Consider the following 24,656-nt stretch of genomic DNA (forward strand, 5'->3'; position numbering starts at 1 on the left):
CACAGCCAAGATCAATCGGGAACTCAATTGTATATCCAATGTCATCAACAAATCTTATTTTCAACAATCCAAGATACCTGTTTGATTGCCTATATTCAATATACTGCTGAAGTTCGGGTACAAAGAAGCTCCATTTTCCTTCTGTACAAGCATTTTCAGGAAAATACGAGCCACTAGCTATCTTCTTTTGCGTTTGCAGAGAGGTGGTCCCCAATTTGCAGCAGATAGTTTCTACAGGAGTAGAATTAGACAGACCAAGGGCCACATGCCATAGTTTACACGCAGGTTTATGAAGCCAGGAGATCTCCTTGTTAAGAAACACTTCCAGGCCATAAAGTGAAGAAGACACTATGCTTGTTTTGTACATTTTAATCAGACCCTCAGCAGAATATCCACCTTTGGGGATACAAAACCTTTAATAGCATTACATTTAATTTAAACCTTACATGCCACTTCTTTGGCCAGTTTTAGGGTGCTAAGTGAATCAAAGATGGTAACACCCAAGTATGTCTATCTACTAACCACCTCAATCGATTCATTATTCATTTTCCAATGAAAGCCATGAGCACATTTCTTACCAGCTTTAATATTCATGACTTGTTTTTTTGTGGTTAATACAAATATTATTCTCCTCAGAAAAGTTTTGTAATGCTAGTAAACTATGCTGGAGCCCGATAGGTGTCTGATCCAGGATAACAGTATCATCAGCGTAGGACAACCACTCAATTTGTTGTTACCTCAGTCGAGGTGGAAAGTTATTACACTTCTGTAATTCTTCAAGATCTGTTACATATAAGTTATATAACAGTGAGGCCAGCGTGCAAACCTTTATTAGTCCAAAATTAGTCTCCACAAGGTTACTCAAAAGGCCTTCCTGATAAGCTTAAGTTGAACAGAAGTTCATGAATATAATGATTGTATAGAGTACAGTATTAATGGGTGAAGACCCCATAGCTCCAATTTACTCCAAAGGATACACCGGTTGACAGTGTCGAACGCACCTGCATAATCTATGAAGCAGAGATATAATGTGCTTTCCTTTGTTTTTAGGGTGGTACGAATAAGAACGATCAGTGTCCATAGATTCGGTAATGTGCCAACACCCTTCCTAAAACCAGATTGTTGCTTTTTCAAGATTTTATATTCAGCAATCCAGTTGTTCATATTTTCTAGTAGAGAAGGGCAAAATATTGTAGTCAATCATCGCTAGAAGGTGATAATTGGAAGGCAGATCCTGTTTGCCTTTCTTATGGACTGGAATCAAAATTGATTTTCTCCAGCTATCGGGGATCAAACCAGTGGCTCCAATTTGCCTAAAATGTTTGCAAATAATAATAGCCCATCTCATGGCGTCCTTTTTTAACAGTATATTAGGTATCCCATCTGGGCCAGGCACTCGAGACGGTTTGAGTCTGGCAAAATAGTTTGTGATATTCTCAACACTATACCCTAAAAGACCCTCCTCATGGACTACTTCCGGGAGTCTCTCCAACATAGTATCTTGAGTCTCTCTATAGTGCAACTGGGAAATATATTCCAACCAGATGTATTCAGCAATATCATTTATGTCCACCTTATCAGAGGAGTTCCCTAAATGTCTCATATAAAGCCCAGAATGTGTGTGAATTCATGCATCTCAATGCATTAAACATAATCTGCCACTGAGCAGTAGCAGCAGAATTTGTATGGGCTCTAACCCAGTTCGTATACTTGGTATTCCAGTTAGATATAGCGCTTTGTTTAATCACTAAGAGGAACAATCAATTACATCTCTCATATCATCACTAAGTTGTCATTTTTTGTGCAATAATGACATCATAGATTCATCCATTCAGATTCGATTTGCAATTATACTTCTTTTGCATTGTTCCTATAGTTTACGTAGCTAGCATATTATTCAATTACAATTATCCACATCATAAAAAATAGGTAAACTCTCATACAAAAGCATATGCTGAACAAAATCATTATAAACCATGACATCGTGTTCTGTCTATTTGAATCTATTACCTGCTGAGCTGATGCTATAAGATCCATTGAGAGACACGTTATTCCTCCTATTCTCATAGTCTAATGAGAACTTTAGCACCACATGGTCACTCAAGCAGGTGGGATTCAATAAGAAGTCCCTAATACATCATCGGGCATCACACCATAGTTGATCCAAGAAAATGTGCTTCCATTAGACCAAATATACAGTTGTGCCAGGTGCGATTCAGAAGATTTGAATAGTTGAATGACATTGTAATTTACAATAAGGCTGAACAAGCACCATCCCTTTCCATCTGCTCATCATCATTAGCCTCAATGGCTTAAACGCCATGCAAATACTTAATAATATCATTATAGGATAATAGATGTGTTTCACTAGTACTATAAATTGGAAGTTTAGGTCTCCAGCTATAATTAGGGCCCTTAGGGTGAGTCACTAACCATTCCTTCAAGATAAGTTTGACAGAGAGTATAATTGATTCTGTTACAGTATTATCAAGGGGATTGTATACATGAATTATGAATATCGATTCTTGCATACATAAAAAATCTGTAGTTAAAATAGCGGATAAAAAGTATTGATCTTGTCGTGATGGTAAGAATTAAACTAAGTTACAATAATTCTTTGCAGCTAGAATGAGGCCACTATATAGTCTGCCAAGCATATTACATCTGGCCAGCCTCTGTATTACCCAATAGCCATCAAGAAAGTATGAACTAGTCAGCCATGTTTCCTGTAATAAAAAGAATATCATAAAAATGACTGCCCTATTATATTGTAAGTAAAAGATTTGAAACCTCTAGTATTCCAGGAAATTCATCTTAAGGAGTCACATTATGCAGGCAGTGGTCACAGAACTTTTTTTCGAAGCCACTAGCCTCAGCAAGCTTGTTCCATTATCATCGAAAACGGGTAACATGAGATGTAAGTGCCCTAGTAATTGTTTAAGCAAGCTCATCAAAATCTGTAGTGGCAGTTTTTATTGGGTGATTCCGTCATCTTGTTTAATTTTTGCTGAGCTGTGGAGCATACACTGTCCACACTTCTTGCCAGGCCATATACCATAGTCAATACATCTTGTAAGTACGTCATAATAAGATGAACTATAATAGGGGACGAGAAATGTACAAGAGCCCAGCTCATTTCAGTTCTAGCATTTGGAAATTCCACTAAAGATATATTACCACTGGAGATCATCTGTAATTGTGCATGACGGTGTTAAAGCTGCAAAATGTTCCCTCGATTCAGGAATGGACAACTAAATGTAGCATAGGTGTCCATAATGTTAATCTTTTTTGTAGAATATTTATGTCTCTCATGTATTTCCAGCATCAAAGATGACGATTTCCCAGGTATTTGTTGGAGAATATTAATAGTTCTGTCCCCTGCTAACTCATTATTTTCATTAACATCTTTAGAGTATTCTTGAAATGAAATTGCACGGAATTGGCCCCTATGGCTGTTATCAACAGTAAAAGCAGCTGTCTGCCTATTTTTATTTGATAGCCAGGCGTCCTAGGAACTCTACTGCTTATTTGTCCCATGTTTTGTCTGTAGATTTACTTGAGTTCTGGGAGCCATGTCATAACAGCCCAAGGGTTCTCTACATCCTAATCCACTGGAGTTAGCAGCTAAATATCGAGTTGGTACCACAGATCTTGTTAGCTTGGCTACTGTCAGCTCGCTATCATTGTATTTCCGATTGTCCTATTAGCATGCGTCCTTTTTCGTTTAGTAAGACTGTGGCCCTCATTACAACACTGGCGCTAAACCATGGCGCTATTCGCACCATGGTTGGTGCCGGTGTTGTAACGAGTCCGCCGTGGTGAAATGGGGAAATACCGCCCCATTCCAAGGTTGGCGGGGCGGTATTTCCCCATTTCACCATGGCCCTTCCCCATTCCCATTTTTGCCCCATAGGGCTCAATGGGAATGGGGAAGGCGGCAATTACGGTACCGCAAATTGCGGTACCGTAATTGCCTGCAAGGTCCCTTTGCGGGTCCCTACTTTAACGGCTGGTCCAGCCTTTTACGGCGCCGTTAACCACTTAGCGTCTGGGTCGTAATGAGGCCCTATCTGTTTGTCTGCTTAGATTGCACTAACTTTTTATTAGTGGTTTGCTGGCAGTTCCCATCATCACAATTATCATTAATTACAGATTAATTTTGGCCATCAGGAGCTCCAGTGTCTGGTATGGGTATGAGAGTTTCCTGCGCTGCTACTTTTTCATGTACACCATTTACATTTGTTGAGATAATATCAAGCTCTTCAGCGGGGCGCTGAGGTGCAAAAACAACATCTACCAAGTTCAAAGTCCATTCTTTGTTATTTGTTGTTCCTTGAATAAGTTGTTACATAATGAAAATTAGGGCTTTCAGTAGAATAAGTGATTCCAAATCCATTACATCGTCACCCAGAAGATTCAGACGATGCATAACATTCATCATGTACAGGAGAGGATGGATACACATTTTTAGCAATGCGCTCCAAATCTGGTGATTTTGACAAATTACATGCAGATGAGTGCAGTCCACTCTCGATGGCCTGTGCCTGGTTGCTTTAAGTTTCGCTGATGGCCTCTTTTTTGTAAGCCGAGATAGAGGTTCAGCAATAAATTATAGTCTATGGGATCCGATGCTGACACATCGGCCTGAGTCTGAGCCTCAATGGCACACCCAAGTCACCAGCCACTTCTGTAGCTTTATCCTCCATGTTGGTATGAGGCTTTAAAAAGGCAGTCATCTCCCCCTGGATGTTATTGTCAGTCAGTCAGTCAGTCAAACAACTTTATTCGGCCAGAAAAGAACATCAAAGTACAACCTGCAAATACATTTCTAATAAAGAAAATACAATTCAAATGCAAAATTACAAAAAAACACAACAAAAGGGAGGGCAACAGAGCAGTGCAGAAAGGCCACCCCCTCAGTAGAGAGCCCCAGGGCGAGTCTGTCAGTCCATAATCAGGTCCCACAACCCCCTGGCCTCAGCCAATTTCCATGGCACCTCGGGCCCTAGGCAGTCAGATTAACCTCTGAAAGGGGACTATTGCTAGGGGTATCCCAAGTGTGACAAAGAAGGGCATGATAGGGGATAGAACTAACTATAATGCCACTTTTCTTTGATCGCCCGTGGCCATTGCACTTTTACAGAACTGCCCTTGCCATGGGGGGTCCCCAAGGACTAATCTAACAATGTCCGTTTTAGCTGAAGGATTCGACAGCCTGGTGCACTCCAACAAAGAACCCCTTCTCACAAACCCACAATCCCCCACCGCCCGCAGCCAGTGAAGACATTTGTTCCGAAGGGCGTCCCTTGATTCTCTTGAGTCGCAGGAAAGTTTAGGGGTACCATGGAGATACACCCTACTACAGCCCGCGGGCAGATGGTTCCCAGACAGAGGACTACACAAACCAGGGGTTGAGGCCCTATCCTCCCTCTCCGCTGAGCACAATTTGCCCTGGGCTCTCTCAGCGGGCATCCGCACTAGTTAGGGCTCGACCCCCGGGGGTGGGGTCCCGGGGGAGTCCCTCTGTACAGATGACACTGGGGGATGGACCACCTCTGGTCGACTGCTCGAGAATGGGGTGGGACTAACCACAGAGGCAGTGGACAATCCATGGTGCAAGGGGTGTGTTCCTTTAACACAGTCTGAGATCAGTCCCCCAGACCCGAACCCTAATGGCCCCAATCCTCCCCTCCCCATACCTCCTTCATCCTTAGCCCCCAGCACCCCCTTGATCAGGACTAATAGACGTTTTTTGATCTCGGCCAGCTCAGGGAGCAGGAGGTGATAAGTGCAACTTGACTGATCGGGCTATGCTATGGAAGTTGGGCTGGAGGGCAAAGTCCTCCTTTTGTTGGTGGTTTAGAAGCCCAAAGGGGGCTGAGACAGAGGAACGAGCTAGCCCCAAGGGAGCATTCGACAAGAACTGACTCCCAATGCTGGATAAAGGGCTCGTCTTCTCACCCAAGCGTGAGCCCAAACCATCTTTGCCCACACCCCCGCACTACGGCAGACCACTTCTGCCCCACTTCTCTGCTTATTTAAGGCTTATTTAATATAAGGTTAGATATACATTCATGTTGTAAAATACCACATAGCTAGCGGCAAAGTTGCCATTTTGTTTAATACTGCATGCTGGGATTTGTATGTTGGAATCAGGCTTTATGGCAAAGATAAAGTATTCAAAAACAACAACAGGTACAAAAAAAACACATTTTTTAAGAAGATGTGAAAGGGAACTCCATGCACATAACGCGTAGTAAAGAATACGAAGATGTCCTCCAAAAAGTCTAAGACTCTCTCCCATGTTTATCCGTGCTGAAAGGGTGGATAGGCTGTATATTACAACTCTTGTAATACCACTGTGGCATAATAATTGATACAAAGTATTCCCAGCCTAATGATGGGGAAGTGTTCAAAACATGTGACTCTGTGAAAGAACCAGTGCTGGAGAAAAATTGCTTTCTATTAGTAAATACATACTGTGAGAAACCAGAATGTGTCTCAGGTACTAGTCCCCGGGGATCTGTCAGCCACCTTTCACTTTCCAACCCAGGCCAGCGAAACCTCTGCAGAAGGAATCGTAAGACCACGAACAATAGCCCAAGTGTTTTGCAGCAGATGTCAACGGTACACAGAGTGTGTCGATGCTGATAAGTAGGACAGAGGGAGACGCCTGCTACTGTGGTACCAGCCTTGACTCCCGATACGAAGAAACCCAAGCGGTTCACCACAGCTGGTAAATTGAGGGGAGAACCGATAAAGAAACCGAACTGTGTTGAACAAAAGTAGCAAACGGCTGATTGCGGAAAGCATAAAGAACTGTTCATGTGAAAGGGGAACGCCAGCTGCAGGTGAGCCAGACACCACGAGGGTGCTCGCTCGAGAAACTCTGGGCGATTACCCAATTGTTGAAACTACTGTTACCAGAAGGCCTTGAGAAAGGCGAGAAGAGGGTCAAAGTGGTCATGCGCGGGTCTAGTAAAATCCTCTATACAGTAGAAAGTCTTTGACCAGCAGATGATCGTAAGTTAAGGGAAGTGAATTCCACAATGTGAGAAAGTGAAAAGAACAGTGTGTTGACAAGAGTGAACCCGGCAGAGGGTTGTCCACATTGAACTGTTTAAGACATTAGGATTTGTGACTATCACAAAGGAGATTAAGTAGAAGGCTGTAGTGAACCCGACAGAGAGAGTCAAGCCGCTGAGAGGTATCTGCGCCTGGAAGAGGGGGATCCAGGGGTGAGAAACCATCACCTCAACAGCACGTGAATGCAACCGAGAATTTCTTTGGAATACAAGACAGGGTGAACCCGACAGAGGGAGGCAGATATTCAAGAGGCGTCTGAGGCCCGAAGAGGGGGACCCAGGAGTGAAGAAACATCACCTCAAGTGCAAACCCAAAAGGACCTTTTTATTTATTTATTTTGAATATATCAGGCCATCAGAAGCAGGAAACCTAACCTACAAAGATCCTGATATCGCCAAGAACTGTTTTGGGATATGAACCCAGAAGAAGGGGATTTAGGGGTGAAAAGGCATCCCCAACTTACCATTGGAAAGGAACTTTTTTTTGTTATTTTTTTCACATCAGGTCCTCGAAGACAAGAGACTTTTTACAGAGAAAGAGACTTGGCCATCGACGGTCCTGATAATTGAGAACGGAACTGTCATCTTGTGCTGGGAAAGCTCAAGTGTGTGCTGCCCTCCAAAGACCCCCTTTACCCGTGCTCAAAACGTGGCGAAGGAAGACCACGATTACTGCATCCTGACATATTATTTGTGAACACTTCTTTCTTTCCTGTGAATCCTATCCCACACTCTTGTATTTTGCTAAAGGATTGGCAATAGGTTTTTCTTAGTATATGGCCTTTTATTTGACAAGACGCCACTAGGACTGCCTTATTTTGATTTGATGGTCGTAGATTCAGGTTTAGATCAGGCATTTTTCCACCCTACCTATACAGTTTAATAAACACCCTTGAACTGTGATCACTTGTGTCTGTCTGTTCTTAATACAATGCAATCCTTACATAACCATACAATGTCAAAATTGAAAGAAAACCATAAAGGTCATGAAAAACTGGAGCGAAAAGGAACATATTTATGAGGAATAATATTGTCTAAATAATTGCCAGATTTGTAGGAAAAATAGAACTGAGATGGCTAAACAACTAAAGTGCATTTTAGATTATCACTGTTTCTAAGCCTTACAAATGAAGAATAATTTCTATTTATGGAGCCACTGCGTGTTTGCATTTTTAAATTTTAGGCACAGTAATGTGAGTTCTAAACTTTTTGTTTGAGCATATTTGGACTCATTTCTATGGAGACTGTCTGTAATCCCCAAAGAGGGCCCACTAAGTGTAAAGTTAAGTGAAATAAGTCCTCTTTGTTCAATAATGATTATTTCTGTGAATGGATGCCACTATGGCATGAACATCTGAGCAGACCCTGGTTACCGGTATAACTGCACCCATTTACAAAATGGGATTGTTAATGCCATCTGACATGTCCGTGCATGGCAGCCAGCATCTATATGATTGAGCATGGAATCCTCCTGATTTTGACAAAAAACAGGTGGTATTCAATGGGAAATCAAGCATTCTTGCAGCATAAAAATTCAATGCAGGCAAAGATACATGTGTTTGTGTCCCACAGAGTGTTGTCGATAGAGGTCCTTACGCTCTGTTCCCTGCTCTGTTTGACAGAACTACGAGGATTGCAAGGACCGTAATTCTCTGCCTGTAAATTACAGTGTGCGTGGCGGATTAAAATTACACAAATTGTAAAAAATAAGGATGTTATGGATTCTGCTAGACCCAAGGAGATGATTGTGTGTTATGAAAAACATCCCAAAAAGACACTGGTTTGGAATTGTACAGTGGAATTATGCAATTATTATTATTAAGACAATTGCAAGATTCCGATTTGATGGCTGTGTCTCGTATTCTTGTTTTCATATGTATTCTAGTATGTGCTATAAGGAAGGCAAGGTATCAAACAGTGAAGACAGGCACAAGTGATCGCATTTCAAGGGTGTTTATTGAACTTTATATGAGTCTGTTGAATGCCTATCTAACCCTAAAGCTAAAAATGGGAGCAAGCTACATCCATCAAAATAATAATAATGCAGTACTTGTGGAGTCTCTGTCAAAATAAAAGGGCCTATACTAATAGACCTATTGCCAATCCTTACTTCTAAATACAAATGGTGTGGGAAACAATGTTTTGCAAAAAGAAAAGTGTTCAAGAAATAATATGTCAGGGTAGTTGAGCAGTTGGCTTCAATTCCCCACTTTGTCAGCACAGGACAAGGCGGCACACTCTAGCTCTGCACACACTCTTACTTCTCGGCCACAAGGATGCTGTAAAAAACATAAGTATCATGGCCTTCTGCGCCAAAGTCTATTTACCATTCAAATTCTCTTATTACAGAGAACCTGATGCAACAAACAGATATCAAAGATTCTTTCTTCATAGGATTTTCACATTCATAAGTCATTGGGTGATTCACTGTTCACCTCAGGTCCCCCTCCGTCCGGCTCAGATCCTCTTTAACACAATGTTCACACTTGGTCTCCCTCGTCCCCTCTTGGACCACAGATCTCCCTCGTTCGGGCTCCGACCCCTTTAATTGCAATGTTCACAATTATACACAGCTTTTCTCTTTCTATCAAAAATCAAAGACTTTGGATTGTGCAATGGATTTTGCTTAAACCTTTTCAGGACCACTTCGATTCACAGTTCCTTTCTCATTCTCTTCTTCAACTTTCACTTCTGCCACTTCTTGGCTGGATACATCACAGAGACCTTCGATTGAGCACTCTTGTGGTGCCGGACCACTCTGTGAACGGTATTGTATCTTTCAGTCTCTTTTGAAACATTCATCAGCAATTTAGCTTTAATCGCGTCTTTCATCACACGCATTTAACAATGTTCGTTCCTGCGGTTGTATACAATGTTGCTGCTTGCAACCTTCACTTCAACACAGACTGGTCTTGCATCAGTCTCACCAACTAACCAGCTGCGTTTATCTCTTTGGCGTTACTTTGTTCTTGGAGCCAAGGACGGTACCACGGCGGCTGAAGTTCCTCTCCGACTGGAATAGTTACGCGGGAGGGTCCGGGGTATCTCCGGCACACAATGCAGGGTTCTTCAGTCTGGTTTCCTGGCCTCACGCTTTCTAATCTGAATGTTTCTTTAGAGTAAAGGTTTCTTGCCATAAAAGTTAAGGGTATTTCCCTCCTTGCGAACCCTTCTTGGTTTGACGTCTTTCTTCCTTCTTTCAGCTGCCGTTTCGAAACTGCTGTTCCTGCGTGTGCTTTGGATCGCTCAGTGTGTGCTCTCGTGCTCCGCCTTTGATCAGTGTGGCGAAGCTTATGGAAGTCAGGTTTAAGTGATTACCAGTAATTGCTTGACCTTGCCTGACCATAGTAGCAGAACATGTCAGGTACACTGCTCGGGTGTGATTCTGTTTTCTTCCAGAGCAGGCTGTCTGTGTGAAAGTGTTCGTGAAGAGAAGGGGGTAGATAAAGTTCCCACGTATCCCATCTGGTAGGATGGGGTTAAGTTGTAACAGGGAGGTATACCACGCCTCACCATCCGGTGTCCCACTTCCCGAAGACCCCTCACCCATGTGATCCTCCCGCACTGGTCCACCCGCAGGGTCTGGATCCAAAGGCGATAGCCGTGCCCTGGCCACCTGAGAGAGAGATCCATGGGGACTAGCGGGTGAGACACCTTCTGGTTTCTCAGAGTGCATATCTTGCAAAGAAGTGCATGATGGAGAAAGGATTGGTTTCCCAAATTGTTCTTATAGGGCACAAACAAACGAGGAAATTGGGTCATTGGCATGGATGCTCTTTTCGGGAATTGTCCAGACCTGCAATTTGTAAACCTTTTGGTATGCTCCCAGGGCCTGCAGTTAGAAAGTTACGAATGCAAGAAGTGATGATACACATAAGTAATGTCCTGAAACCATGCATTATTTTTCATATAGGTTTGTGTCAGGTTTTCTGGTTTGGGGAGATCGGTATGTCTCGGTATGACCAATTTAGAACAGCCACAGAGCTACAAAATCAGGTCATTTCTTTCATGAAGCAAGGAAACATGAAGCCCACCTTCGGCAGTTGGGGTGCTCTTAGCATCAGAAGCTTCGGAAACTGGCTCGTCCGATCCATCCTCGCCATGTAGCTCCAGATTATGTCCTGAAAGAGATCATAATAATAATCACTTGCATTATTAAGTCCTTACATAATTAAGATATGCTACACTATTACAGATGCGGAGATGGAGGGGCTTAATGCTGATTAAATGTGCCATTATTGTCCAGGCATTGTTGTAATCAACTGAAAGCAGACTAAGAAAACCCACTTCAGTTTAAGTTGAACCGCAGTCAAAAGCAGAGTTCCTCCTATCAAAAAGAAAACCTTGTTTCATGAATTTTTGAAAGTTTTAACTATGAAAAAGATTTTTTGAAAATGTTAAATTTGATCAATAAGCAATGTGAACCTTGTTGTACTTAGCAAATAAGGAATTAGCGACAGCTTCAATTCTCGTAGCTTTAAAAAACTTTTGAACTCCCCAGCAACATTTACCTAGTTTTACAGCTGCAGTTATAGCAAGGATGCAGCCCAGCAGTTCCCCGGTGTTTAGGAAAGGTGTAGGCTGCTGGGTTAATTTTATACACACTTTGGGAAATGGCACTAACTGTCAGTGCTCTTATAAGAGCAATATGATTACACTTTTCCTAGCTAGACTATCCATGCTGGCAAGGTCTAACTGATATGCAAAGGGGTATTTCTCCTGTGGTACTGCACAGAGAGCTAAAGCATGACTGTAGACCCTCGTGAGTGTCCACGCGTCAGTAAAGATGGCTAATTTGCTTTTTCCATTCATATTAGAGGGCTCTCGCACTTTTTGGCAAAAATAAAAAAGGTGATTGCGGAGAACCATCTTGTAATAAACTGAAAAGGAGTCTCTCAATTAAGAGTCTGGATCCCATGCACCCTGCATGCGGTTGTCGGGTCCTACAGGAAGGCAGTTTTCCAGGTTACAAACTTCAGATACATTTAAGCAATGGGCTCAAATAGTTATTGGACAAATGAGCTTAAAACAAGATTTAAATATCAGATAGGATTCAAATCATAGACACTGACCTGCTATATCCGGACAAGGCTGTTAAAGCCTCTCTTAACCCCCAAATTTGGTAGTGTGACAACATTTAAGACAATATTTATAAGTATGCTGCGATGACTGGAATCTGGGTCCTACAGAAATCCATTTTCATGGCTACTTCAAAATGCCGCAGCCGGTCTAGCCCTGGGAGTGAATCGCCTTTCTCACTCAGAACCTGCTTCAGCAGCTTCACTGTCTTCCAGGGAGAAGTCACATTAAATGTAAGATCTTTTGCATTGCTCACCACGCAATTCATCATTTCGATGCAGAGTACCTTCTGGCTAAACTGACCTCTTATATAGCATCCAGTTAGATGCCTTAATGCCAGTAAGACAGTAAGACAGAGATTCTCCTCATCGGCACACCTGCATCCTCCTTTCCTGTCACTCTCTGGCCGGCCTCTCTTGGCCCTCTTCCTGCTCCCACCTATGAGGCTAAAAACCTCGGGGTCATCTTTGACTCTGCACTCTCCTTCTCTCCTCACATCTCTGATGTCTCTAAGAAGTCACACTACCAGCTGCACCACCTCAGAGGTATTCTTCCGTTCCTCTCCTTCCCCCAGAAGCTCACTGTCTCCAGAGCTCTGGTTCTCTCTAGGCTGGACTATTGCAATAGCCTCTTTCTAAATCTGCCTGCTTCTACTCTCCGCCCTCTGCAACTCATCCAGAACAGGACTGCAAGACTTGTCCTTGGCTTCAAGCCCAGGGATCGTATCTCTCCAGTAGTGAAATCTCTGCAATGGCTCCCAGTGGCTGCGAGGATTAAGTTAAAAACCTTCTGCATTGTCCACAAAGCCTTCTGGGGCCTCAATACCTTCAACTCTCTCTTCCTAAATATCTTCCTCCTGAAGCTCTTTGCTCATCCGCCTCCAACTCCCTCAGGGTCAGTCGCTTCTCCAAGCAACTAGTTGGTGGTAGATCTCTTTCTTCGGCTGGGGCCTCCCTCTGGAACAGCCTCACTGAAACTTGAGGAGAATCGTCTCCGGTTCCGGGAGCACCTCAAAACCTTTCTCTTTGCTTCTGCTTTTTCTCCTCCTCTCCCTTGCTGACTTCCTGGCGGAAACTGAAACTGCACTGGTTACCTGGCCACCCTCTGATCTCGGGCCCAGGTCCCCTCCCCAGCAAGTCGCATACCTGCACTGCCTTCCTGGCAACCCCTGCACTTGGGAACTGTTTTCTGTATGCCTACAGTCCCACTACCAGCACTTGACACCTGATGTCTGCACTTACCCTTGCACTTGCCACCTGCTGGCTGTACTTTTACTTAATGTTTATTTATTCTATTATCCTATGTACTGCACTGCCCCCTCCCCCTTCCCCCGCACTTTCTCCGTTCCCATGCACTTGCACGATCTGAATGACACCTGGCCTAGTAGGATCGTTGTCTGTCTTCCTTCTGTTCCCACTCCCCTGCCTCATCGCGCCTTGAAAAACCTGTGTATAGGCACGTTATAAATGCCATATCACATCAGTTCTCTGCGTTAGGCCTCCCAGAAACTACTGATTGTGACAAGATTCGGCAGAGCATAGGTGGGAGGTCGAGCTTTCTCTACTCTGGCACCTGCTATCTGGAACTCGCTCCCAGCTCAGTTACTGGAGGCGAGTGACCACCTGAGCTTTTGGAAAGCTCTAAAAACCTATCTCTTTTGAATATTCTTTGTCTGGTCCTTATGCTGTCTACAGGAGCTTCTGTCTCACCGGCTGTATTTAGTGCCTAGATGCCTCTGTGCCTTCGTTTTGCGTTCTATAAATGTTGTTACATTAAATTACAATACATGTCTGACTTGGCCAAATGAGATATAATTGGCATTACATTAGACAGTGTACTAACCAATTCCATCCACCAGGGACAGAACCTTACTAAGTTACTGACATATTGGATCTTTGTTGACTATTTACTAGCAGTCTTGAGCTCTTCTGGGTTCTTTCATGATAGTTCTAAGCTGAGATGCTTCAAGTCCTCAGGAGCATGGTTACTAAGGGCATAGGTTGGATGGATGGGTGAAGACCCAACAGTTATTGCTGAGCAAGAAATATGTTTATTCTGCAGAAGATTCTGGAGTTGGCACCAAGCCAACTCCAGCAGATTTGAGCACCATATCCTGTTGGGCCACTTTGGGACTATCAGTATTAGGTAAGAGCCAATGCAGTGCTTGACTTTGCGCAGTACGTTTGTCACCAAAGGTATTGATGGAAAAACATATAGAAGGTCACTTAAAAAAAAATACTAATTAGATGCAATAAAAAATTAGTCATGGGCGCCCCTCTGCGAGAACCAACATGGCCCATTGAGCTGTTCTTTAGGAAGGTACCCACTCGAGAGTCCGCAGCCACACTTTAGCTCACTGTACCTTTCACAGATGGGAAATATACATTTGCATATCAGTACCAACAGCAACCTCAGACACTTATTTCAACCTTGTTGGGCCTCATCAGTGAGGTGGAGCTGTGCCTCTCTGAGCACAGTGAGCAAGTGGTCCACGTCTGGATGACCCTGGGAAACTTACGGTGACTAGCCCGAAGGCCCTTGAAACTATCAGAAATTGATCATAGGCGCACCTCCGCAAGAACGAACACGCCCGATTGACCTGTTCTTTGGGAAGGTACCCACTCGAGAGAATTAGATGCAGCGGACCACCAACATTAGCACTTACATGCTCTGGGGTCCCTTGAATGCCATTTTAAAAGTTGGTAAGTGTATGGATCGTCTCTTCCTTGTGAAAAAGAAAACATTGCCTGCAATTACCGTTTGCAGACAGCGTTTACTAAGGGATTCCTAGGCAATCGCATGGTCTTTAGCAGGTGCTAAACCAAGGTGGATTTTATAGTTTCACCCCTGCATAAATATGTCATGGGGGTGTAAAACATAACACACCGAGAAAATACATGAGGAATGCATGGCAGAGAGCTTATCTACGCCCCATATCTCTCTTCCCCCTTGTTACTGCATCAAAATGGTCTGAGAAGTAAATCAAGGAGTAAAAGCATGACGCCTCACGTTTATGCACTGATTTACCTCTCCGCCTCATTAAAAATGAGGAGGATAGTTTCTAGCTGCCCAACTGAAGCACACATGTATTCCCCCCACCCCATCAGCCTGCCCCAGCAGCTGATTATTTGATCCACTCTCTCTGTAGGCAGTTCCCAGTTGTAAAGGGACGTCTTTCGTCTGCTGAGGGGAGTCCACTAGTACAGTGAGTGCTCACGCCAGGTGGGTAGCCACCAGAAAGATGTTGTGTGGGATTGCCCAGTGCCAGATATTCAGTGCCATGCTGTTGGGATCTTGTATCCAACTGTGTGTTTAGGTAAAGCATTACAGGTCTATGGTACATCAGTATCTGTATTCTGGACATTCTAATGGTACAATTTACAATGCCTAAAGAATGGCCTTGAGCTCCAGCACATTGATGTGAGAGCTCCTGCCCAGAGGACCCCAAAGTCATGAACCTGAGGATTGCTCTTTGTGGCTTCCTGCCAATAAGGGTTCTGCGGATATTGAAAGGTTGTGATCTGGATCATAAAGGGAACACCGTGCTATGAGTTTCGACCTGTCCACCCAACAGCCCGATTTTGTCTTGACACTGGGAGGAACATGGGCCAAGATTGAATGTGGTTGAATTTGCCGATTCCAGCTCACTGTCAAATGCAATTCAATGTAACCTCTGTAGTGGCTGGCAAATGGCGCTGCTACAAGACAACATGAGTCCAACATACCCTCTGAAAGAGTAGGGCTGGAACACCTGAGGCTCCACACATCAGGGAGCAGACTGGAAGAAGAGCTTACATTCTGTTTTCAGGTGAGAACACTGTGCCCAAATTTGTGTTCCACTAAAAACAATGTAATGCAATCTTAATGTAGTAATTAAAGTAGATTTATTGAGACTGACTGACAGACTCAGGGAAGAAAATCAAATGTAATCGGAAGGGAACAGAAAGCCATATCTGAAGCCAGCGCTCAAATGAGCCAGTCATATAGATGCACGTATGTGGACCCCGGGCTGATGCATTAAGCTGTTACCGCCGCCATCAGAATTGTAAAAACCTGGATTGGGGAGCAGAGGCCAAAGTGTAGTACCTTGAACTGTAACAACTGGGCCACCGTAGCAATCCTGCAGACCTGGCAATGAGGAGGTACTTTTTGGATGTGCGTTTATGTGTCCTGCAAAGGCAGTTCACATACTCTTCCCTTCTTGAAGGGCAGAGAATATCTGAGTTAGCATGGTTCTCTAAAGATTTCCACACAACAAAAGAGGTGATGGCTGGAAGTTTTGGAATTAATCCTAACCTCTGGCGTTGCTCTGGGCAACCCTCCAGACCATCGTTCTTCAGCCTGACAAGCCATTACAGAAGAGAAAAGGCCATATGCAAATCAGGCTTGGTTACAACGCAAAAGGGCAGTCCAACCCAAACTGCTGGGCCAAATCCCTTCTGCAGGAGACCACCAGCATCCCCAAACATGTTTCGGCCTCATGGCCAGCAGGCGCAGGACTCACGTCTGGGCAAACCCATCCCACTCGGGGCGACTTATGCAAAACAAAAGAGGTGATGGCTGGAAGGTTTGGAATGAATCCTAACTTCTGGCATTGCTCTGGGCAACCCTCCAGACCATGCACTGTCGTTTCCTCATTTAAGACCCAGAGGAACCATCAAAAGCCATCCTGTCTGTGCTGGAACTATTTAAGCTGCGGAACACGTGGCCTCTGTCACCCATTTAAGAGGATGTTATGTTATGTGTTTGCTTCTATAGCGCCGGCAGCCCATGGGCATCAGGGCGCTTTACATAAAACAAAGACCAACGAACAGATATAAAGGGCCCTAAGCTGTGTCTCCCCATCGGGGGCTGCTGTTGAGCGTACGATCTAGTGGGCATATTCACTTGAATAAGAGGGTTTTCAATCTCTTCCTGAAGGTTAGATGGCTTTCTTCAAGTCTTAGTGCTTGTGGAAGACTATTTCACAACTGTGGTGCCCGTACCACAAAAGACCTGCCTAATCCTCGTTTTAGCCTATACTTAGGGACTACTAGCAGTCCTTTACTTCTGATCTTAAACTTCTCTGTGGAGCATATGACACCAATCGAGTTTTGAGATAAATGGGTGCTTTGCCAAAAAGACACTTGTGTGCGAGCGTCAGAGTCTTGAACTTGATGCGCTCTTCTACTCTGAGCCAATGTAAGGATTGTCTGGCTAGGGAAGTATGGTCATGCCTAATTAGTTTTTTTTACAATCCTCACAATGTTATTTTCTAGGACTTGACATCTCCCTAGATGTTTTGTGGTTATTCCCACCAGGAGGGCATTGCCATAATCCAATCTGGATAATACAATTGCCCTTCCTATTGTTTCTATGTTACTTTCCTCCAGGTAAGGGCTGATGGCCCTCATTAGGCGTAAGTAATAAGCTGAGTTCTTGATCAGGTAATTTACCTGAGCTTCTGAATTTAGTGTGGAACTGACCGTCATTCCTAGTGTTTTTACCTGGTCTGATACCTTGATTATAGCTTCATTAATCTTGAAATTCCCTTATTCCTTTCCCAGTTTATCAAGGGCAGTGCTCTGTCCAAATAGCATAAATTTTGTGTCGTTGAGGCATGCATCCACTCGTTTATTATACTATAGATGAGTGCTATCCTTTTACTATCCTCCTCATATGACCCTTTAATTTCGATGACCAGCTGCGTGTCGTCCGCATAATACTTTTGCTTGGCGATCCGTAAGGAAGCATATTAGCCACCTTAATGCCGCTTTGGAGCAGCCCACATTATCCCTTAGGGCTTTGGCTAACAGATCATGATCAACCAGATCCAAGGCTGCACTCAAATCCAACAACATCAATATCCCTGTCTTTCCTTTATCCAATATCCCCAACATGTGGTTTTGTAGGTCCAGCATTGCAGTCTCAGTGATGTAAGATGCCCTGAAACCTGATTGTTGTGGGTGGAGTGTCCCCTGTTGCTCTATGTGATCTTGTAACTGGAGGGTGGCAATTTTGTCCATTATTTTAAGCAAAAAATTAGCATTCGTAATGGGACGAAGATTGGCTGGATCCTTGGGGTCCAGGCCTACTTTCTTTACCAGGGGGGTGGTAGTAACCTTCTTTAATTCTTTGGGTATTAAGCCCTCCTCAAAGGAGGCATTTATAATTCTCACTAGGACCGGTGCAAACTGTGCCTTGTGTTCAAGTACTAAATGCGCCGGTAAGACATTCTCAGCACATGACGTGGGTTTCATGTTACCATAATTTCTATTAGCCCTTCTACCGTAATTGGGGAAAATTTAAAGGCCTCCGGTCCTTCCTCAGTCCTGTTATCCGTTGTCTGGAATTCCTGTTTATAGCCTTTCATTGCTTTAATAAGAGTTTGCCGAGCTTTTTCAATTTTTGCTGCAAAAGCATCTTGTACAAGGTCACAATCTTCCTTTGATGGAAGGAAAGGAGGGTTAAGCATTTTAGGTTTTTCGATGCTTTTCAGTATTTCAAATAATTTGCTCGTGGAATTAGCTGCTGCACCTATTTCTCGGTTGAAGTAATTGGCTTTTGCTAATCTTACTTCATCTCTATATGTTTTATTCAGTTGCCTCCATCTATCTTTATTTTCCTCGGTTTTGTTGTTTAGCCATTTCCTTTCTGATTCTCTTTTTAGCGTGTCTAGCTCTGAATTAAACCATTTTTGATTGTTGCTGGTTTTACGAGTTGTCTTAGTTTTTAGCAGTGCTAATTGTTCCACCAACTCTTGTATTTGAGTAAGGTATTTATACAATAGGGTCTCGCAGTTATCTTCGGGCTGATAGGATTGCGTAGCTTTGTCTAGATAAGGCTGAATTTGTCCGATCTTAAGGTTTTTAAAATTCCTACTGGTGACTTTTATGTGCTTGGTTCTGTGGTTGTTTGGTAGTGTCCATGAACAATTTGACCGTCAAAGTATTTTACTTCTCTTCTGAAGATTTACCCTCTAGGTGGTATTGACATAACTTGAATGGAAAAGACAAACTCCTCACTTTCTCATGTGTCATTGTTATGAGTTTCATTGTCTTAAACCAGGCCTGATGCCCAATATCTTGGCCATGATACATGTCTCTGGATTTTACAGCCACCTCCAGCATGCCATGTGCCGCTTGAATGCATCTGATATTCTGTCCAAGAATTGTTTTGATTGTTTTTCCCTTCTGGCTTGAGATCTAGGGAAATATCTTTCCAGAAACACATTTTTTCTGAGACTATGATTGTGACTGTGTTTGGTTGAAGCATGTGAAGTGTACTATTTAGGTACATCTTCTTAACTGCAGTATCCATGGTATTTTCTTCCTTGTCATATGCAGATGGATGGGGCCAGGTTTGACAAGGTAGAAGATGATGACGAGCCACTGCCAAAGCAGTCGTTACTATTTACTGATTGTTATGGAATGTTTGGTGGCCAGGTACAGCTTCTCGCCAGGAGGGTGCACAACGTGTTGCTTACTGTTTTTGTAGGTGTCAGAGTGAGCTGAGTCCTAAATGATTTTTGAACCCCTGATTATATCAGTCTGAAAGAGAGGAGAGGGCGTGTGGTTCCTGACCAACTTCATTGAGACTAAGATAGGCAGTTCACCTGTTTCGATTGAATGAGTTTCTCGGGTTTGGAGATTAAGGAACTCCATCAACCCCATGACCCTCTCGTGGATGGGTTTTATGGATGAGGGAACCTCCTCCTTGTCTATGTCTTTACCTATTTCTGAGTCATCCCTCAGAGGATTCTGAGATTCCTGAAGTTCATCTTTTTGTTTCAAGCATCATTGACCCCACAGGTAGTAAGAATCAATCTACTGTTGGAGGAAGTTGAGTGGCATGCACATCGGAGAAGAAGGACATGGCAGAGCAGAAGGGTTAGTAGTGGAGGAAGCAGCACAAGGAGAGGAACCAAGAACACAACCTCATTAATTATGTCCTTAAATACATACCTCCATCACTGGTATGGTCATAAATCAGCGAATTTGAATAAACCATGATTTATCCTGGCCAACATGAAATGACCTAGCAGTGCTGATTGCATGGGTCTGGTTGGGAGAGTTGAGCAAAAATGGGATGGGCATTGACTGGAAGGTCTCAGGCAGACTGCACAGCATAGAGTAATGGGTTGTAGGTAACCCCATCATGGCAGTGTTAGGGGAAACCACTGAACTGCATGCTCAATGCCAGGTCTGCAGGGTAGAACAAACCCCAATATACCACTCCTTTGTATGTTCTGCGTTTTCATGTCCTTTCATGATGGCTTAGCAATTGTCGGGGCTTCTCTTCACCAACCTCCCAAGGAGGTGAAAGGTCCTAGAGATAAGGATTCCTGGCCCAGATTATGTGGCAATGGCGGGTGATCACTATCCACCAAAAGTGAAAAGTCTTTTCGCGTAGCCTTGGATCATAGGATTTATCCTTGCCTTCTGACATCAGTCTCTGCACATAATTGTGTAGACGCTTTAATGTGTTATCCTCTAGGCCAACTAGTTGGAGTCCTGATGGCTGATTGGGGTATGCAAAGGGTGGTGCTTTACAAGCAATGCTCCCAGGTACATCTGTAGCCTTTTAGTCTTTGGGACCAATCCCATTGAAGAGCCTAAAATATATATGAATAGGCCCAGAAGAACCCACCTTTCACTGAGCAGTTGTAAACCCTTGTCATTCGAAGGATTACATGGTACCCTGGCGCTGAAGCCAGTCTGAAGCAGTGACAGGATATGTGCAAGTTAGTCGCAGTGTTCCCTCAATTGCCAGTGTTAGGGTTTTGGGGAAACTCTAAGGTTGCTCCAGTGGCACGTGGTGGATGGCACATTGAAGAGTATAAAGATCTTCTCCCGGCATGGTAACCTATGGGAAAGGAATCTTCTAACTAAAGTGCCTGAGAAAAACACAAAGGATGTGTATTCACCTTCTTTATGGATACAAATGTTCTGATGTCTGCTGAAGGGGACTAATGGAAGATGTTCTCTGACCAATGGAGACATGTCTCTAAAGTACAGAAGTGTATTACAAAAAGAGCAAAAGGCACCAACAGTGCTTGAGCCCAAAAAACTTTAAACACAAGACATGGGGATCAACATTGGAAATAGCCTTGTTGTGCAATATGCACCTTCTTAATCCCGACTCATGGGGGCATTGACATGTGGGGTGTTGGAGGAAAGAAACAATCATTTGGGCAGGATAAAAGAAGTTGCCATGCAATGCTCCCTTTCTTCCTGCCTTTGTGGTAAGGAGGTCTACTTTTTGCCATTGACACCAGACATCAAACCGGTGTGAACCATATTACACATAAACATCATATATCATTTGAGTTCACAACCTGAAGCACCTGAAGAAGAGTATTAAACTCGAAACGCGTAGTGATAGGAAAGCTTTCAACAGAACTTCTTACCACACTCTGTTCACAACCACCTTTGAAACTAATTTTAACATTGGACTCAGATTATTTTTTGGGGTTTTCTTTAACCTAATGAATTGTCAGATTCTTTTTATGTCAATTAGTCAGAATATGTGATGAATTTAGTTTCGATCTACAGATCGACAACATTTAGGTGATTTGTATCGATGAATTATGTGATTTATTTTGTGATATTATGATGTACCATGTCAATCATTAGCAAATATTATGATTTGAAATAGGGATCACGTTTGATTTAATTTTGAACACGGATACCATTAATTCAATGTATTATATCCTTTTGTATACTTTATAAATTGTTTGTTAATTTTGTCTTTCAAAATCATTGAGGGATTTTTCACGATATGAGTGCACTGCTATTTGTCTGATTAACTTCAGGTGACACATATACCATGGCACTGTTTTTTTAAAATTATTTTTAATATTTTATTACATTAATGCTGATTCGCAACATGCTCATGTCCCAACCCTTTCTTGGGGACAACCTTCACAAAAATGCAGGAAAGGGGATTTCTGCATACATTTGGGATCTTGTTACACTTTTTACTGCAAGAAAACACTATTTTTTCAAACCAATTCCAAAAGGATATCCGAATTTGTTTTCATTATTAGACATTAACCTCCAAAAAAAAACCTGCACTTTTTGTTGAAGCAGCCTTTGATTCTGCATCATTTACAGAGATGTCAAATCCATGTGTGACACGGCTAGTACCCTGACCTCGTTAAGGGGCAGTAGGAACACCTCTCAACCAGGGGGGATAGCTTTCCTACAAAGCAGTATGCCGGCCGGAAATGTATTTTCCCTAGAAGCTACCAACTGGTAAAACACTAGACAAGGAAACAATATCCAGTGCCCAATCTACCTTGGGGAAGGCAGACAGCAAATCTTCCTCAAGACCATGCACAATGAACTATGTACCCCATGATCATTCCATGGTGGCCCCTGCATTGAGAAAAGGGTCAGGGCTTTGCACACTATTTATGTATTTTCCACACACATGTATTCCCAGGGGTGGGAAGCTAGCTAAGGACTGAAAAGGGGCAGAGAACCAAGTCCCAAAAAAGGAGGGAACATAAGAGGAGGGGCAGGAAGCAGGAGGTTGTGGGTTGTTCTGGTGAGTTCAGAGGAGGAAAAAGAGTACCAAGATACCAGCAGGAGAAAGGAGCAAGCAGGACAGTGATGAGGTTACTGCTGGAACAGATGAGGTGTTGGTTTGGTGAGTGTAAGGGTACTGCCGTGGGAGCCAGTTTGTAAGTGAAGTGAGCAAAGTAGTCTAGTTAGTGTAAGAAGTGTTTGTGAAGTGACTGTGAGAGTGAAAGAAGGGAGTGCTATAGTGAGTTGGTACAGTGGTAGGAATAGGAGGAGAGTAGTAGTTGGAAGAGAAGAGTAGTAGTGGGAGGAGGGAAGAAGTAGTGGGAGGAGAGTAGCAGTGGGAGAAGGAGAAGGAGAGTAATGGTGGGAAAAGAGATTAGTAGTGGGCGGAGGGGATTAGTAGTGGAAGGAGAGTAGTAGTGGGGCAGGAGAGTAGTAGTGGGAGGAAGCTAGTAGTGGGAGGAGGAGAGTCGTAGTGGTAGGAGGAGAATGGTAGTGTGAGGAGAAGAGTAGCAGTTGGAGGAGAGACATCAAAGGGTGGACGCGAGATGTGGGAAGAGCAAAACATCTCAATGGAGAGGAGGATTGGAGGGAGGAGTAAGCCGGCGGGGAGTGGTAGTAATTGTAGAGGAGAAGAAGTGAGTGGATGTGATTGAAGTAATTTGAACACCACAGCACAGCTGCAAGGCACATCCCAAACTCCCATTACGAGCATTAACCTTTGGTTAGAGTAGGGAAATCTAGGAAATCCCTGATAGAGTTTAGCCTGCGTTTAGAAAGTCGTCAATAGCAGAATCCAGGAATTAGACAGTAGGGGGTTATCGTTATGTAGCACTAACCAGGGGTGCCGGAAGCCTGGGTCATTCAAGGAACCCTAAAACAAGAGAGGTATGGCCCCAAGACCCACAACATTTTTATAAAAAACCCTTGAACTGTCTGACACGGCTTAATGATCCCACTAAATGACAAGTATTATAATTATTTTAAGAGTATTTATTAAGCACAGACCTAGCTTCTAGAGGCAATGGAGTGCTTTACAATCACTGGGGGGAAAAACAAGGTGAGGGAAGCAAAGAAACCAGGGAGCAGAGAGCTAACAACAGTAGGGGGCAATTTGGCAGTAAGGGATCTACAAGCAACCAGGGAAGGAAACAATGCAGAGCAGATCTCACAGTCTCATCTAGGTTGAGTAGTGGAGTGTGTTTGGACCTAGGTGTTACGCAGGAGCCATTCCTTGAAGAGCAGGGTCTTGAGCTCCTTTTCTAAATTGTAGAAGCAGGGCGGTGAGTCTGTAGTGGATTGGGAGGAGGTTTCAGCTTCTTGGGGTGTATAAAGAGAAAGCATGTCTTCTGGTTCTTTTATTCCTGCACTGGCAGAGTTCTGGTCTGCACATGTTCTTACTTCTGGTGGATCATAGGCCTCAAGAGAGGCTGTGTTTCTCAGTGAGGTAGTATGGGGACTTCAGTGTGACGCAGCAGGATTTGATGATGATATGGGCTCACAGCAGGAGCCACTGCAGTTCGATGAGGGTTGGGGTGATGTGGTTACATTTGTTCCGTTTCTTTGATGAGTTGTGCTGCAGCATGCAAGATACATCTCAGGGGTGCCTGGATAGGCGCTGGAAGGCCTTCCAAAAGGGCATTGCCACCATCCAGGTGGGAGAGAACCAAAGCTTGAACAGCAGATCTGAAGTTGTTTTCTCAGAATGAAGGGCTTGATTTTCCGGAGTAGAGAACGTTGGTACTGTTTGAAGTAGCAGTGTCTGTCAATGTTTAAACCCAAGGGACTTGGCACAGGTAGGCAGCTTGAGTGTGAAATATGACAAACCTGAGTGTATCATACCTTCTCTTAAGCATTGTAATTGGTTATTTACAACGCGCTCAATACCCAGTGGTTTCTAAGCCCAGACCCCAGGATTGAACCTGTGTTGCTCCGCTTCTTCTTGCTTCCAGGGCAAGCGCGTTGACCCTGACCTATCCTCCCT

At 43.6% G+C, this 24,656-nt stretch overlaps 1 protein-coding gene across 5 annotated transcripts in view; it reads right to left on the minus strand.

Moving 5' to 3' along the window:
* Positions 1-24,656, minus strand: part of MAPT (microtubule associated protein tau) — a 609,480-nt gene that overhangs the window by 437,719 nt on the left and 147,105 nt on the right. For all 5 annotated transcript variants that reach the window (XM_069634100.1, XM_069634099.1, XM_069634098.1 and 2 more), the window contains one exon: positions 11,120-11,206. In XM_069634100.1, coding sequence (XP_069490201.1) covers positions 11,120-11,206 — 87 coding nt within the window. The remainder of the gene's footprint in view (positions 1-11,119; positions 11,207-24,656) is intronic.

The sequence above is a fragment of the Ambystoma mexicanum genome, chromosome 13 (genome assembly GCF_040938575.1).
Source record: "Ambystoma mexicanum isolate Mex_15411 chromosome 13, UKY_AmexF1_1, whole genome shotgun sequence".
In the NCBI taxonomy this organism is placed as follows: Eukaryota; Metazoa; Chordata; class Amphibia; order Caudata; family Ambystomatidae; genus Ambystoma; species Ambystoma mexicanum.